This window comes from Podarcis filfolensis, assembly GCF_964270895.1.
Source record: "Podarcis filfolensis genome assembly, chromosome: Z".
NCBI classification, from domain to species: Eukaryota; Metazoa; Chordata; class Lepidosauria; order Squamata; family Lacertidae; genus Podarcis; species Podarcis filfolensis.
This window is the reverse complement of record NC_139617.1, coordinates 25,909,944-25,927,540: the sequence shown is the minus strand read 5'-3', so window position 1 is coordinate 25,927,540 and position 17,597 is coordinate 25,909,944. Positions and strand designations below refer to the sequence as shown.

Genomic DNA, 17,597 nt, shown 5'->3' with positions numbered 1-17,597 from the left:
TCTTTAAGTGCTGGCAGGGGGAAGCATTTTCTTAAACTTGGAGAAAGGAAGATAGGCTAGTGGGAATGGAAACTCCTTTTGCTACCCAACAGTGACAATAGGGTCAGAGACAGGTCACTGGCACTGAAGAGAATGAATGAAGGGATAGGGCTTGGCTAGCCAGATGAGAGGCAGAAGGAAAGCAACAGCTTTTTCCAGGATTTGTACCTGATTGCTGAGTCTAGGGCTTTAATCCCATTTCTGTTGTGTGAATCTGTGATGAGAAGATGTGAGCTGCATGTTAATAGCCCCGCACAGCCAAATGGTAGCGGTATAAGGTTTCCAGTCACCCAGAGCTTTCTTTCTGGTTTGGAGTTTTCCATTGCAAGAAGATACACTCTCTTGTGTCTTAGTTCATGCTCGAGATTATTTCTGTCATTCCTCCGCCCGCCCCCTTCTCCGCTCCGCTGCAGAAATTCAATTGACTCTCTTGTCCGCTCCCTCTTCCTATAGTAGTACTACGCCGCAGCCTCTGAACAATGAAAGGTGCGCTTGTAGTGGTGTGATGCACATACCTTCAGCAATTAAAAAATGCTTCATTAAGAGGGAAGGCATGTGGGGGAGGGGATAAAAAACCCTCTTCCTGATTAGATGATGCAGCAGATTAACTGTGCAGGGGGAAATCTTGCAATTTAACATAAACTTATTCCAATGCCATTTGAATGTCAGGGATTCCCACCCACTGCCTCCCAGATTCTAATATCTGAAACTGATAGCTAGATCAGAGGAGGTATCTGAAGGACTGGTCACAAAGAAGTCTGGATCCTAGCTAGATGTCTTCCTGGTCTATCAGCCATTTCAATTTATAGTCCCCCATTTGACATAGCCCTGTGATTCAGCTTGTCGCCCCATCGGTGAATGGGCATATTGAAAACCATGCAAGTGGAGCTGGTGGTTCAGTCTTTGGGATGCTTAATCCCTCAGGGTTGCTTAGTCTGTCACTTCCTTGTATCCACCTACCAGCCGAAGTTCTTTTTTTCTGCCTTCAGTCTGCAGCCCCAACTACACTGCAGTGAACTTCTGTTCACTGGTCTTTAGTAGTTTGTGGATGGCTTGCTTTCTGAAATGGCAACCCTGGACATTTCTGTCCCAGTCTCACCTACTAAGCCAGATATAGCAAGGGATCCTTAGAATCCCTGGGGCCAACTCCATGCAATTGATTGCCTATTAATAAGTCTGCTCCATTGTATTGCCTAGAGTACACCCACCCTTCCCGGCACTTGAACCACACCCCCACATACAAGGAAGAAACCTTCTATGGTCCAGGGGAAGTAAAACATAAGAGCAAAAGTGTGGGTTTCTTTTCACATCCAGGACCACCAATTGTCAGTTATTGGGTTGACTCACTTAATTCCTCCCTTTGCATCTTTCCCTTCTCCTGTTCCTCCTCTGCCTCAGCTTCACACCTCTAGGGCTCACCGAGCTATGGAACTTGATTTTGGACACTTTGACGAAAGAGATAAGGCGTCCAGAAACATGCGAGGCTCCCGTATGAATGGCCTGCCTAGCCCCACTCACAGTGCCCACTGTAGCTTCTACCGGACCAGGACCTTGCAAGCGCTGAGCAATGAGAAGAAAGCCAAGAAGGTGCGCTTCTACCGCAACGGGGACCGCTACTTCAAGGGGATTGTGTACGCTGTTTCTGGAGACCGCTTCCGAAGCTTTGACGCCTTGCTTGCTGACCTGACTCGGTCTCTGTCTGATAACATTAACCTGCCTCAGGGAGTTCGCTACATTTACACCATCGATGGCACCAGAAAGATTGGGAGCATGGATGAGCTGGAAGAAGGTAATTAGTAGGAAACAATGCTTGCTTGCTTGCTGGTGCAGGGAGGGCATGGGTGTGTGGAAGAGGCATGATCAGCTTAGAAAGCAACACATAGGAGTCCCACTACTTCAGCCCTCATTAGAGGAGCATGGGTCATGATCCAGTATATGAATGGCAAGGGCCTGGTTCACAGGATTGTTAAAAAAAGCAGCATTTCATCCATGGGTTCTTTTTCATGAATGGCAATAGAATTCATTCAGAACCTTGGGTATGGATCCTATGAAGCTGCCTTTATTCCAGACTGTTGATCCATCTGGCCCGATATCTGAGGGGTGGTAGCTTTCCATGGTCTCAGGTGGATGTCCCCCTTCAGCCCCCCCTTCCTGAGACCACTTCACAGAAGACTGGACACACATGCAAATCATGTGCTCAGTTCCTACAGGGACTGAGAAGACAAACAGTGCCTATTGAAAGGAGCAGGAAGTTCTCCACTGGTTGTTTAATAAGGACTTTTCTCCCCATCATTTAAATGATGTTCTGGGGTGGGGGTGTCCTCAATGCACAGTGTATTTGCATGATTTATGTACAAACTGTGGGCGTATTTCTGTACTATGTCTGTGCTTGGGTGTGCTTGCATGTATATGCATTTGAAGTCAAGTTCATTTGGGGAAGGAGGGGGAAAGGTGCCAGGTATTCAAATATGTGCATAACAATTTGTATGTTGGTTTTGTCTGTTTGTGGCTTTTGGGCATTATGTTCAGTCTGTCCATAGGGATGTCCTTCTGTGGGTCATTAGTGAGGTTGCCTGAGGGTGGTATGTGTACAGGGCAACTACAATCGTATGGAGGGGCATTAAGGACCATGTCTGTGTTTAGAGCATGTGTGCACATAAGTAGTCATACCCAGTATATTTGCAGGATGCATGTCCTTGGGCCGGAAATATTACTAGAAAGCATGGTGTTTGTGTTATGCCATTTGGGATTATGTCTATCTGTGTGTTGATTTGGAGTGGGGAGGAGAAGGCTGTTCTGAGTATTCCCTCAGGACCATGTCTGCAATATCACTCTCCGTGCCGCCTTGTACCCAATGCATCAGTGCTTCTGCTTTGTATTAAAGGGGGTGTGCCCAGGATTTCTGTAGGAGTGAGTGTGAATAAGAATGTGTATCCATGTGGTTGGAGGATTTGTGGAAAGTACTATTCCACATGGGTGTGTCTGGGTGAAGCTGTGTCTCGGTAGGGTGCGTGTGAACAATTTGCACTATGTTCTGCAAGGTATATGCATGCATTTATGTAGCCATTCCTTACAGGCATAGTTGTGCGGAGTCGCCGGTCTGTAAATGTGACTCAGTGTCTGCAGCATGCAAAGTCACCAACTCCAAATGCCCAAACCTCACATTGTGAGTCATGCAAAAAAACCAAAGTAGATTGCCTTAAAACTTGTAAGATCATTTAAGATGATTTAATAAAGCACATTGCTGATGTGATCTTTAGTTTATCATTTGTGCTAACGGATGCTTTTTTTATTGCTCATCATTACTGCAATTTTTTAAAAAAAATGTTTTATAATACAAGTTGAGCTTTCTCATGCTTCCAGTACCTGTGGCTTTACAAAACGTTTTTTCATGTGGGGTGGGGGGAACAAGGTTGGAGGGGGTGAAAAGCACAGGATTTGCCATCCATGTGCATCAGTGTGACTGCAGGGTGTGTCCCTTTGTTTGGGGCGACTGTGTTCAGTGTCTCTATAAGGTGCATCTGTGGCAGCTCAGAAGGGAAGCTACATGGAGATGCCCCAGGGGGAAGGTGTGTCTGCTGAAGTGAGAGAGGTGCAGTAGATGTGGGTGTGGATCTGTCAAAGGGGGCAGTTGGAGTATGAAAGGGGGCGGAGGAGGAATGTTTGCAGTGCTATGCCTGTTAAAAGGAGACAGGAATGGAAAGAGAGATTGACTAAAAGAGGGAATTCAGGCATGGTGATGCAGCAGAGTCTGGCATGTCTAATATTTCTCACAGCGTTCCATGGCGAGTTTGGAGATTCCTGCAGAGAGTCGTATTTTGTGATAAAGTGAGGAGTCATCCTTTTTTTTTAAAAAAAAGATCGCCTCTCTCTATGATATATCTGAGAGGCAAATGAAAGGTTTGTTCCTCGTATGTATATCTAAATAAGCATTTTTAAAAGCCTTGATTGTATGGTACCAGTCCTTTCTAAAGGTGGAGATTCTGGATATCCGTGTCTACAGCTGCTACCTTTTTTGTTTGTCAAGGTGGATGCACAAATAGATTTCTGCTCATTGTGTCCCTGGAGATGCAAAGGTTAAATCCCATGTTGCTTCTCATCCCTCTCAGGCAACATTTCCTTGTACTCTTAAGTTGCAGAGGTACTCTGCCACTTGTCTTTAAGCCAGTGAGTTGCCATCTTGAATGATGTCATCCCATGGAAATGCTGTCCCTGAAGCTAGGATTTCCAATAATGACATCATGGTGTCAGCAATCAACCAGGCCTGCTTTGTTACCATTTTGCCATGGGCAGGAAACTGATGTGCATCGAACATGAAGAGGGCAACATTCAGCTGCGGTGGCTGCTGATGCTACTGAGCCTGCTGTAAGTCTTCATGCTTTGTTTCAGCACCTGAGTTCCATCTTTAAAGCAGAAATCCAAGTGTTTTCCCCATTCACCTTGCCTCCTGGCTTTTTGTTAACACGTATGACTCCTGCTCTGCCTTCCTCTCTTAGGAAGCAACATCTTTGCACTACAGAAAAAGAAATAAAGAGAATAAACTCAACTGTACATGTACATTTGTGTGTCTTTGAGAAGAGTGGGGATAATGAAGTTTGAAAATAGCTGGAGCAAAGCCACTGCGGTTGTTCCCCTCTATCTTTGTTACCTGTGCCTTATCTGTCTTTTCCTCTCTTCCCTTCCAACTTTATGATTCTATGGTTCTCTTGATCCTCCCCTCCCCCTCGCCCATATTTTCTGGCAAAATCAAATTGGAATCTACTTGGGGCAGGGAGCTGATGTGTTTGCATTGCTACTCGGTAAAGTCCCATGTATACTGATGACACTACTGAGATAATTAAAATCATAATCATAAAGCCACAAGGATTTACAACTGAAAACTCATATGGGATTTTGGGTGGGTGGAGGAGACAATATGGATTTGCTGCTATAGTTACAGTGGAACAATACCCTCAGACAAGTTCAGGATGAGTTGTTTTACCCTTGCAATTATATAATTCATATTTGTCCACATGCACGAGTGCACACACAAACGCAGGGGGCATTTGTGTGGAAGCCTTGTGGCGTAAAGGTTCACTGCATCTGGCTGTTAACCAGGAGGCTTGTGATTTATTTATTTATTTTAAAAAATATTTTTATTAAACCATTTTAACAAAACAATTATGAATCATTCTTTGTTTTTCTTGGCAGGTCTCGTCCTAAAATCCCTAACCAAAACACTTCTGGCTTCTTTACATATGTCATTTTAAACATTTTTTTTCAATTCAATATATATCATCTCCCAATTTTTTTTAACTTCTCTACATTCCCACCACATATGATACAAGTTACCTTCTTTTTCTTTACATTTCCAACATTTATTTGACCGGGTTTTGTACATTTTTGCCGTTTGTACTTGCGTAATATACCATCTATACATCATTTTTATGTAATTTTCTTTCAAAAGAGAACAATCTGTAAATTTCAAGTCCACCTTCTACAGCTTTTCCCAATCCTCAAATTGTATATTGTGTCCTATATCTTGTGCCCATTTGATCAGAACTGCTTTGACCTCCTCATCTTTTGTTTCCCATTCTAGCAGAACGCTAAATGCTTTCTTCAGCAGCTTCACTACTTCTTCTATAACCTCCTTTTGAAATCTGGAGGTTGTGTAGCTAAACCGGAGGCTGGTGATTTGAGCCTGCCTAGGAATGGCTGTGGGCAGGAATCCTGCATTGCAGGGGGTTGGACTAGATGACCCTCAGGATTCCTTCCAATTCTATGATTCTAATTTTTATTTCCAATCCCTGAAAAGTACTGCTTATGCAGAATACTTTGATATGGCTATGACAGGCTTGTTCACACATCACACATTTGTTTAGGCAAGCCTATACAGACATATAGATGTTGGTGTGCATTAATCTCTTTTTCCATTAATTTTAATTGTTTTGAATTGTTTTGAACTGATTTGTAATAATTTTAACATTTCTTTCCAAGTGCTTAGTGGCTTTACCGCAATCAAGCGGTGTATAAATTTTGTTAAATCAGTCAAATATATTACACTGGGTGTAGGTGCAAGCTAAGATTACACAGGTTTGTATGAAAGAATGATTGCTTGTTGATTTGTACAGTTCAACTATTCTGTGCACAGGTCCACAAACTGTACATTTGTTGAATGCAACATGTGAACACCACTTAAATGTCTATATTTCATTTATCTTTCCTGGTATTTAAATGCAATGAGTTGTTCACACATTATATACCGTGCACAGGTACAAGCTGCCTCTCTACACATGTACAAATGTGTGTTCTTTTTTATTTGTACAGTTCATCTATTGTGTAACACACAGAATGCCCATACACTTAATGTTACATGTGTAGGAATGTACAGTTCAAATATTTGTTGAACATAGACTGTACACTCATTGAATGCAACGTGCAGATACCCCTATGATGTGCTTGGGAAATCTGGCAAACTGATTTGCCTCTCTTGGTTACTCCAGGCACAGGTCCAGAGGAATTCAATCCAGTCCCAAAACACAGCCCTTCATTAAGCACACACCCTGCTTTCTAACAGCACTTTGTCTGGATCTACTGAAATACAAAAAGCTTTGTCAAAGCCTCATAGAATTGTAGAGTTGGAAGGGACCCCAAGGGCCAACTAGTCCAACCCCCTCAAATGTAGGAACTGGAACCTCTATTACTGTTCACATGAGGAGAAAGACGGTTAGAGCCCTGTGCTTGTGTCACCATGCGTGGAGGTGTGTCAGTAGGTGGAGCTAATATTGAGAAATGTTCGGTTCCAAATATGGCCCCCACCCCCAAAAAACAATAGTTGCTGAACAAGGTTTTGCACCTGGTGGCAAATAATGAAGTTGTGCGATTTCATGCCACAAAATATGTGATGCTGATCACTAGCTGATAATACTCTAAAGGGATTAGATACATTAATGGAGAAGGGAAGTTTATCAGTAGCTGCTTTTTAGGATGGCCCAAATCAGACTTGGGGTGTCTTTGGTTCTGCTTTACAGGGGACAGTTCTCTATTTCAGGGGTGGAGAAGCTGTTTCAGAACAAGAGCCACATTACGGAAACCTTTCAGGTGGGCAGTATGTGGCAGTAGGGGCCGGTCCAGAAGCAGAAGACCAGTGGCTTTGGTTGAGATTACAGTGAAGTGAAATGGAATCTGTTCTGGAAGTCTGTTTGACTTCCAAAACATTTGGAAACCAAGGCATGGCTTCCAATTGGCTACAGGAAGCTCCTGCAGCCAATCAGAAGCTGCAGAAGCCACATCTAACATTTGGGTTCCAAAGAACATTCGCAAACCAGAACACTCACTTCCGGATTTGCGGTGTTTGGGAGCCAAAACATTCGACACGCAAGGCATTCGGGATCCAAGGTATGACTGTACAATAATTTTATGTTCAGCACCCCAGTTGGCATCTGAGTGGGAAGAGACAGATGCCTTTACTCTGAGGGTAAAAAAACCTTTTCAGCCCGAGGATCACATTCCCTCCTGGGGAAACTTTTGGGGATCACATGGAAGTGGTGGGTGTGGCCAGAGGCAAAAGTGGGTGAAGCATCAGATTCAACTCTATCTGAAGGTGTCCTTATTTGAAGGACTGCCTGCTCCAAGTCAGGTTTAAGAATAAATATGTAGAAGCAAAGAATAGAGAACAGGAGCCTTGAAGTTACCCATCAATCATTAATGCCTGGAGAGCAGACTGAGAAAGCCTATAGGTCACTTGATCTCAATCTCCCCTCCTATGTACTGTACTTCTGCTTAAATTATAATCACTATTTCTAAATTTACATCTGTAATTATGATTCAGCACATGCAAATTTTATGCAAACACATGTGCTTTTTCTGCCTTCTCATTTGTCAGTGCAAAAATGGTCACCTTAATAGAACCTCTGAATACCAGCCTCTTATGTTCTGGCCAGTTTCACAGTCATTGGTCTCCTGAAGAGTTCAGATGGAGCTTGATGGATCAAAGTACATTAGTACCTCAGGTTAAGAACTTAATTCTTTCTGGAGGTCCGTTCTTAACCTGAAACTGTTCTTAACCTGAAGCACCACTTTAGCTAATGTGGCCTCCCGAGCCGCTGCTGCGCGATTTCTGTTCTCATCCTAAGGTAAAGTTCTTAACTCGAGGTACCATTTCTGGGTTAGCGGAGTCTGTAACCTGAAGCGTCTGTAACCCGAGGTACCACTGTAAAGCATAATCTGGTTTCTCTGAAAGTTCTGTAAAACTGTAGTTTGAAACATAATTGACATAGCACCTAGTATGTTCAACAATTGTACTGCTAGGTAAAATCTTATGTTCTGTATGCAGACTTTGTAAAAGGTGTTATAGGACTTTTGACAGCAGGGCTACAGAAAGCCCAGAATGACTAGGCCCGTTTGTCATCCTGGTGCCCTCCAGATGTTCTGGACTACAACTCCAAAACATCTGGAGGGTGCTAGAATGGTATTTGTAGCTATAGAGAACTCAGTGAAATAATTCTATGACTCTGGGAATGTGAATGCCAATGCTATATTTAATTCCTGAAAGGGCTGTCGGCAGCAGAGTGAGCAGCCATGCTTCCTTGAGTTTGCTGAAGGCCAGCTAGAAATGAAAATAGACATTAATGGGCTATGATCTATGATATATTGCCAGCATTTGCACCTGATGTAGTAGTTACAGCACAATGCATTTCATTTCAGGGAGTGACTTTCTTGCTCATGGTTTGAGGCAAGGTTCATGCATCAGGAATGCTAGAAGAAAACAGGCTTCCGTGAGGAAAATGAAGTCCTTTGCAGAGTAGGGTTGGCTGTCTATCCTTGCACATTGGTTTATTAGGCTACCTTGTCCCAAACTAAATGGTTTCAAAATGCCAGTGCAATGGGCAATGGTGGAGCTGCTGCATCTCCCTTCTGATTCTTCCACTTGCCCTTTTGTATCTCCTGCTTCCTGTAGACAAACCAGATCTCAGTTTCACCTCATGATGAGCAGGGTGGGAGGGTGCATGAAAGGATCATAGAATCGTAGAATTGTAGAGTTGGAAGGGATCCTGAAGATCATCTAGTCCAACCCCGTGCAATGCAGGAATATGCAGTTGATATGAAGATGAACAAAGTGAGAAACTCCACCCTGTGACGTTATAAATTGTAGGCAGAATCTACAACAAGGTTGGGGAACTTTTTTTTCTCCCGCAGACTGGATCCCTCAAGTGAAAGAGCTCTGTTGCCTGCTTTGCCAACTCATTGTAGAATGGGAGAAGTGGAGAAGGGGGAGGGGGAGTGGATGTGCTTTAGGCGAAATGCATGGGCTTGGTTAACAGGTCTGGTGGGCTGTGATAGGTCTGTTGGCCAGAGGTTCTCCACGTTGGATCTACAGGTTGTGGTCTAGTAGCAACTCAACAGAGTCCATTCATTCATTCACTCATTTTATGACTGACACATTTTATTACTGAAACCTTAAAAAGGACAACAGAACTAGTAAATCATACGACAATAATGCTAAACACACTGAATAAAAAAACTAAAATCCAATAAAGCAGCCACTGGAATGGCTCTGTGGAAAATCAATGTGTAAGCAGATAGCAGAGAGGGAGGCATAAGGAAGCCAATGAAAAGGAGGACTGTCATCTTGTTAAGCGGCATACATGACAACTCCCTGGGGTGCCCGAGCACCCACAAAATTTCTCATGAAGGGGCTGGGCATCCACAAATTTCGGTGCCAGGGCCAGGCACACTGCATGGCACCCATGGCCCCAGGCACCCATGATCGCAGAGCCAAGGTGGCACTCCTGTTAACTGGGGTCTGGTGAAGGGTGCAATATATGGACCTATCAGTCAAGCAAAGTCATATGCCATAGGTATTGCCAAATAAAGTCATACTTCACTGGGATAAATGGCTTCATATGTTGTTTGCTGATGTGCACCACATGTGCCCTCTAATAGGCAGCAAAGTTCATTTGCTTAGTACTCCCCTTCAAAACCTTAAGATGATGAGTTAATTTTTCTTAAGACAATTCAAACTGAGCTGTAGCCAACCAGTAGGGATGGATGGACCAGCCTATTTCTATTCTGTCAATTTTGCATGTCTTCAATCATAGGTCCATTCTATCTTGGCTTTGAAGGAAAAAAACACGTACGTGAAAAATTCAGATGTAAATTGTATGGGCTTTAGGCACATTGTTCCCATGCATTTCTCCTTTGATGGACAAACAAGGCAGGCATGTAAATAGGTCTGTAGCTTAGGGCTCAACTTGATCTGATATTAATTTTGTGTGGATGCACATTTGTTTGGTTATGCAAATAGCATAACCTGAACAGCCCCAGGTCCATCAGAGGTGGGCGTTCAACTTCTTCTCATCCTTTCATGGACTTGTGCAGCTCCCCAAAGCTGTTGTTTGCAGACTTCCCTTGAAATGCAAATGGAGAGGTGATTTTTGTTTGGATCATGGCAGAGAGAGAGAGAGAGACTGAAACTGCTCATCTCCACAGTCCAGAGGCTTCCTCACACATGCCATTTACATAACAAAAGCATACATCCTAATTGCATCGATGCAATTATAGTCACATGTGGCATTGTCTATATAGGAAGCAGTGCTGGTGGTCTCTCCAAAATATCACAGAATCTGACTTCTGTACACCTTTGTTTCTATAGTATATTATTAGGGACACCTCTTTTCTAAAAGCCCAGCACATTCACAAAACATTCCCTTTTCTATCTAGACACACTTCTAGAATCCAGAAATATTAGCTAAATTAGCTTCAGCATGGTATGGTGCGCCCCACCCCCTTTCTAACAGCTTGCGTCATTCTGAAAAGGATACAGTCGTGCCCCCTCAGGGGGGATGCCCTCCCTGCTGTGCAGATATTATATTATTTGTTATGCTAGCAGCTGTCCCTGGAGGGTCTGATTGATTTGTACAAACAAGGACAGAGGCTCTAGGAAAGACAAAGCTTGAAATATTTCAAACCTCAATATTTTAGGGGGTTTCAGAGCCTTCTTATGTGGGTTGATTTAAAGTTCAGGTGACAGAGGAAAGGGCAGATGTAGAGAAATTCCAGGTGGGTTCTAAACATGTGTAATTCCCACTCAAATTGTAAATCCCTGTAAAGTGGAAAGCTGAGAAATGCAATCCAAGTATGGCACATAATGGATGATGGGAGAGAGCTCAGCTGACAGTCAGAGAAATTGGCCGTTGCCCTCTGGAGAGTATTCATTCAAATGAGTTTTCACGGCTGAATTTCAAAATGGCCTCAACACAAAGTGTTCATATCCAACTGATTGCCACTGCAGAACCTGATGCTTTTTTGAAGTTTGCACGCAACATGTTTGAGGTGTAAAATATGTATTTTTATTACAGGAGGTGAAAGTAATCTGTGCATGAGGCAAACACACATGCTTGCAGTTACATGTGTCATGAGGTGAGATCATCTGTAGCTCCCTGATGTCTGCCTTTTGTTGGAGCTGCATCAGCAGAGATCTGCATCAGCAGAGATCATTCCATATACAGTTAAAGGGTTAATTCTGTTATTATTCACAAGTGAAGAGGGGGCAGGTAGAGGTGTTGCTTAGCAACCAAGCAGAGTACCATTATGTTTGCTGCTGAGGTATCATGTGCTCTAATTGATGAATGAGTTCTTGACCTGTATGTTTGGTTGAATTTCTCCCTGCTATGTATGAGGCCTGAAGTAAGAAAGACAAAAGCCCTCTGTATATGTCTCCTCCAGTTATATAGTTTTTGTTCGGTTTTCCTCAGCAAAGTGTTATCAGCATTTCTTTCTCTCTTTTGACTCTGTTTCTGTTATTTAAGTGACTTTACTAACACCTTTTTCTCCAGAGGGCTTCTTTCCCTCATAGGCAGCCATTTTGAGGGGCAAGTACCCATGGTGGCTCTTATTTTTCTAAGCCTACCCACAAACCACAGGCTTCTACAGTCACACACATCGCTCCATCCAGGCAAGAAAGAGGTATCACTATGGTTCTCGAACACACTATAGGTGTGCAAAAGTGTCTGAGGAGGGCACAAAGCAGGGCTGATGAGGGGTGTGGTCCAGGAAGAGTCTGGGGGGCCATATACATACAGGGTTCTTTTTGACCAGAACTCACCGGAACCAAGGATGCCAGTTTGAATAAAATGTTGGAGGGGGGCAGGTAAGCCCCATCCCGCATAATTGATCACAAGGTGTGGCACACACACCATTTGAATGGCAATACCTATAAACTTTTGGGGCCCTCAAATGTTTTACTGGGGGGTGGGGGCCACTGCCATTCTAAAAGAACGGGGTGGGGGGTTTCATGGTGAGTTCCAGTACCTATTTTTCTAGATATATTCTCGGATACACACACACACACACACACACACAATTTTATAGGTATGCTGCCTTTCCATGGTTAAAGTCATGCTCAATGCAGCTTACCACATGAAAAAATACATAATTAGAAATATAACAAAAGTAGTCATAACCAATGAGTAAAACATCAAAAAGTACACAACCAAATTGATTTTTTTTCCACATAAATCATAATATCTAAAATAAAGATACAAAAAATTAATATCAATTACAGCAGCAATCCCCACCCAAACCCTAGCCCAAGAGTCTGTTTAGCAGCCTCAGCTTTTGTAGCTGGAGTCAGTCCAGGCCTTCCCTTCCCTGATCAGGTGGGGAAAGTCCTGCAAGTCAGGGAGCAGGTTTTCCAGGATTCACAGCAAGAATAATCTTTGGCCTCTTCAGCAGCCCCAGCTTCTATAAAGAGCCCTGGAGGAGCACATTCATATGGTAAATTCCTGTAAAGTGAAAGCTGAGCCTTGGGTTCCCACCTCAGGAATACATCATGGGAAATATGGGTTTGCTATCATGAAATGTTAGTCTGCAAATGTGGTCTCTCAGTCTTTTTTGAAAAACTCTTGAACTTTCAGCGCTTTTACACATGTAACAAAATTTATAGGCTACTTAATAAAATAAAAGTCTGCAATTGGTTTACACAGCACTCACCATGAAGTTGTTACAGTAAGCACCACACTTTTAATATGTGGGTAAGGGGAGGTTCAGTACCCCCAGGAAGAAAAGGACCAGGTTTATATAAAATAGTAAAAAAATGTTTACAGGAAAATACCAATAGGATTTACAGACTATCAAAACAAGCAGGTGAGCAAACATAATAAAACTCTCAGTATACAGTGGAACCTCGGTCTCTGAAGCGTCTCTGAAGCTGAATGATTTGGAACACGAAATCATGCTAAAAGCCTGAAAGTGAATGCTTCCGCTTTCGAATGCGTCTTGGATGTCGACCAGCTTCTGAGGTGCATTTCTCCATTTTCTCCAATGAAATTGCAAACCGCCGATTGCGCCTCATTTTGTCAAATGTTTCGGAAGTCGAAAGGTCTTCCAGAACAGATTACGTTCAACAACCGAGGTTCTACTGCATATATAAAATCAAGAGAGTTTAAGAATGTGTGCCTTGCCTAAACAAAAGCATTTTTAGCAAGCATCAAAAACAACACAACAGAGACCTCTGGTTGTAGAGCACAGGTGCTATCAGTGTTTAAAAGGGAAGTATGCAACTATGTCATAACTATGTCATAATCAGAGTGTGCTTTTCCCTTTCAAAAGCTCGAAAATCCTAAGAAAATATGCAGACCCCGGGTCTGCTCTTTCTTCATCTCCTCCATCTCCCGTGGGGCAGAATTAGGTTGAGAGTGGTCTGGAGGCAGTCTAGCACCAACCCAATAGTAGTAATGTTTTGAGTTCTGCCAGGCTCAAATCAGATTTCATTAAGATGAGCCATTTCCCCAGCCAAGATTTAATAAGCTCTAATTCCTCCCAGCCATTATCTTCTAACTCTCTGCTCTCCTTCCTTCCCATCTAGCTGGTGCTGCTCCAGTCATTCATTCATTCATTCATTCATTCATTCATTCATTCATTTGTATACCATCCTTCAACCAAACAGGCAGTTCAAAACATAAAAATCAAGCAGGAGAGAAAAAGGAACAGGATTCTCCTCTGACCTGAATAGAAATACAAGCTGGACAATCATTCCAAAGTCACAGAGCCAATTCAGACCTAATAGGCAACCATGATATTGCAAATGGACCTGTGATAGAATGGCTTGCATGCTCCCTCCCGCTCCCCTCTTTAAAACCATCAAAAGGAGATCAGAAACTTTAACTTCCACTTTTAAGCAAACCATAGTTTTCCATTACCTCCAAACTCAGGAATAAGTGATTTGCTTAAACAGTGGTTTCAGAACATACTACAGGTTGATTGCAGCTTCTCCCAAGTTTGGATGTAATGTGGGATGGTGGTTTGTTAATAATAACAATAATAATAATAAGACGTCAGGTAGGATCATTCATGTACAGTGGTACTACCTCAGGTTAAGTACTTAATTCATTCTAGAGGTCCATTCTTAACCTGAAACTATTCTTAACCTGAAGCACTACTTTAGCTAATGGGGCCTCCTACTGCTGCCTTACCGCCGGAGCCCGATTTCTGTTCTTATCCTGAAGCAACGTTCTTAACCTGAAGCGTATGTAACCTGAGGTACCACTGTAGTGGGGAACTGGTTTTCAGTTGATATCTAAGACAACCAAATACATTTGCCTTGTATTGGAGGTAAGTGTCACAGTCCCCCAAGACTCAGATTTCTGAGCATGTGGAGGGTGGAGGAGTTTTGATAATATCTCTTGGGAGTGCCCTCCCTGTGGAACACCCTTCCATCAGATGTCAAGGAGATTAAGAACTACACAATTTTTGGAGACATCTGAAGGCAGCCCTGTATCGGGAAGTTTTTAACGTAGCTGGGGAAACCTAGCCAGATGGACAGGGTATAAATAATAACATTATTATTATTATTATTATTATTATTATTATTATTATTATTAACCAGGCAAGCCATCTGGTTGTCTGAGTGGTTAGCTACATACAAGCTAGGAACAAAACAAAACAAAAAAATAGGGAGAACTGCTGGATCAGCCAATGGTCCATATACAGTGGTACCTCTGGTTACAAACTTAATTCATTCCGGAGGTCTGTTCTTAACCTGAAACCATTCTTAACTTGAGGTACCACTTTAGCTAATGGGGCCTCTTGCTGCTGCCGCACCGCCGGCATGTGATTTCTGTTCTCATCCTGAAGTAAAGTTCTTAACTCAAGGTACTACTTCCGGGTGGCAGAGTCTGTAACCTGAAGTGTTTGTAACCTGTGGTGTTTGTAACCCGAGGTACCACTGTAGTCCATCATCCTGTTTTCACAATGGCCAACCAGATACCTACATGATAAGCCCACAAACAGAATCTGAACACAGCAGCACTCTTCTCACCTGTGATTCCCAGCAACTGGTACTCAGAAGCATAATGTTTATGGCATTGCAATAATATTCAGGGTGTGTTTCTTGAATTGTGGTACAGCCACTTAGAGTTGTCAAAGCCAGACTTGCCTGTTACCCTTCTGGTATTGCACTGAGTAGTAAAAGAATTTCAGCATCTTGAATGGTGTTGCATATGGTCCGTGGATAGGATTACGTCTCTGCTGTAAATATCATTGGGTGGGTGGGGGAAAGTTGACACATATTTCTCACTCCCCTTCAAGGGTATTTTTGTCACTCATTCTCACCAATCTACTTGATTCCCAGTTCTCCTGAACTGACAATTTACATACTATTAGGGTATTCTAGTACCATATGCTGATTGATTGATTGCCTTGATCCATCGACTCCCTGTACAAGAAAATTTACAAGCAGAAGTGATTTAAAATATATGCAATTTAGTTCCATAAAATTCCATTTGTAAAATCCAAGCAGAAACAACAGTGACTCAATTAAAGCAACAATAAAATGTTCATTATGGAAAGCCTAGCAGCTTGGCAGAGATGTTGAACAGATTTTACCCCCTCCAAGGAGAAAGGGAGAAGGAAGGTTTGCTTGATTGAAGATGGAGAAAAACACCCACACATGAACATGACTAAATATATAAATGTATTTCCTCCACACCAGCTCACCTATGCTGTTGTATGAGCATTAGTGCTGTAGACACAATAGAATAAGTAAGTAAGTGCTATTCATTCATTTGCTTTAAGCTTATTAGAGGCTTCCTTGTGCTATAAACCTTGCCATATGCTGAGTGAAATGAGCTTCTACTCAGCATCCTGAGCTTTCTGTAAACACCTAAGGACATGCAAGGACACAGGTTCTTGGGGAGGGTGCTTTGAGGAAACAGTGAAGAAAAAAGAAGTCAGCATTAATTAATGACCCTCAATAAGGATAATTGTAGTCCAAAATATCAGGAGGGAACCAGGCTGATGAAGACTTGTCTGGACCTAGTGCAGAAGTGAATGCATCCCTTATCCAGTGACACCTGCTCATCTTTTGCTACAGAAGATGGACTTCTTTTTCCTTCTGAAGATCATGATGCGAATCAGCATTTGGGGTTCACAGAAGGGATGTACAAAAGGGCCTTAATTTATTCTGACATTCACTCGGGTTTTCATCTGATATTTTCCTTTCTGCTGCAGTTGGTTTAGTTTACACAAGTTGTCTTCTGTTTCATCCTCTGCTGATGTGAAAACATACATGTTCTTTTAATGTATTTCATAGCACACAGCACATAGCACACATGCATGGTGCTATTTTTCTAGAAAAAGAGGTGCTGGAACTCATCATGAACACCTCCCTTGTTCTTTTAGAATGATAATGGTGCCCACCTGAGAGGGGCCAGAACTGAGTTCCAGCAAGTTCCAGCTGAAAAGATGTCCTGGACCTGCAGATCTCAGGCATCAACAGATATTTAGATATCAGTTACATTCCCTAGATGTTCCCTTTCAAAGTTAATGAGATTCCAGAGGTCTGAAATTCCCTGCTGGTCTGCTATGGCAAAAAACCCTCCAAAGAGTCTTGTGACACCTGAAATACAAAGTTAATGAACTGGCTAAAGGTCCATCACAAATCCATCTTTAGCTACAATTCCAGCAGTAGCTCCAGGAGGTTAATCTGGACAGCCCAGAAGCCTCCCCTCAACTCTTAATATTCTATGAAATAGATTCTTGCCTTAATCCACCAGTTGTGTATGACAGGAAAAACTTGAGGTCCTGCCTAAGGTGGGTGGGGCCAGAGGGAAAAGTAGGCAGAGCGATGTAGGCACTTACCTCTGCACAGCCAGGCAAAAGGCAGAGGTTCTGCACACTCACATCTCTTTATCCCAGCAAGCAGGAGGCATTACAAAGGTTCAGTGACAGATTCCAGCCAGGCGAAAGCTCTCACTTTAGAGCACAGAGCAGAGAAGATTGAGGGAGGTGGCATGGGGAAGAGCCCTAAGGAATGGATAGAGGTCTACATACACCCCCTGGGACTGATGTTCCCTACCCTTCTCTATGACAATAATACTTGAATGTAGGTCACTTGCTATGTGATGAGGAGAGAGCCAGGGGCCAGGGCAGGGCAAGGTTCATTCTAGATGCAAGATTCAAGCAGCACAGAGTTCTGACACTGCTTCAGCAAAAAACATCCCAATTGTTTCCCCACTTGCACTAGAAGGTTCTCCTTTAATTAAAGGGGCCTAGCCCTCTCCCGTAGTCTCCTATTAAAG

General features: G+C 42.9%; 1 protein-coding gene across 3 annotated transcripts in view; it reads left to right on the top strand.

Annotated features, from left to right (window-relative positions):
• DCX (doublecortin) overlaps positions 1-17,597 on the top strand; it is a 109,638-nt gene that overhangs the window by 310 nt on the left and 91,731 nt on the right. For all 3 annotated transcript variants that reach the window (XR_014543699.1, XM_083596076.1, XM_083596075.1), the window contains exon 2: positions 1,438-1,828. Coding sequence is in view for 2 of the 3 variants with exons in the window: in XM_083596076.1 (XP_083452202.1) it covers positions 1,465-1,828 (364 nt within the window). In the remaining variant the exon portion in view is untranslated. The remainder of the gene's footprint in view (positions 1-1,437; positions 1,829-17,597) is intronic.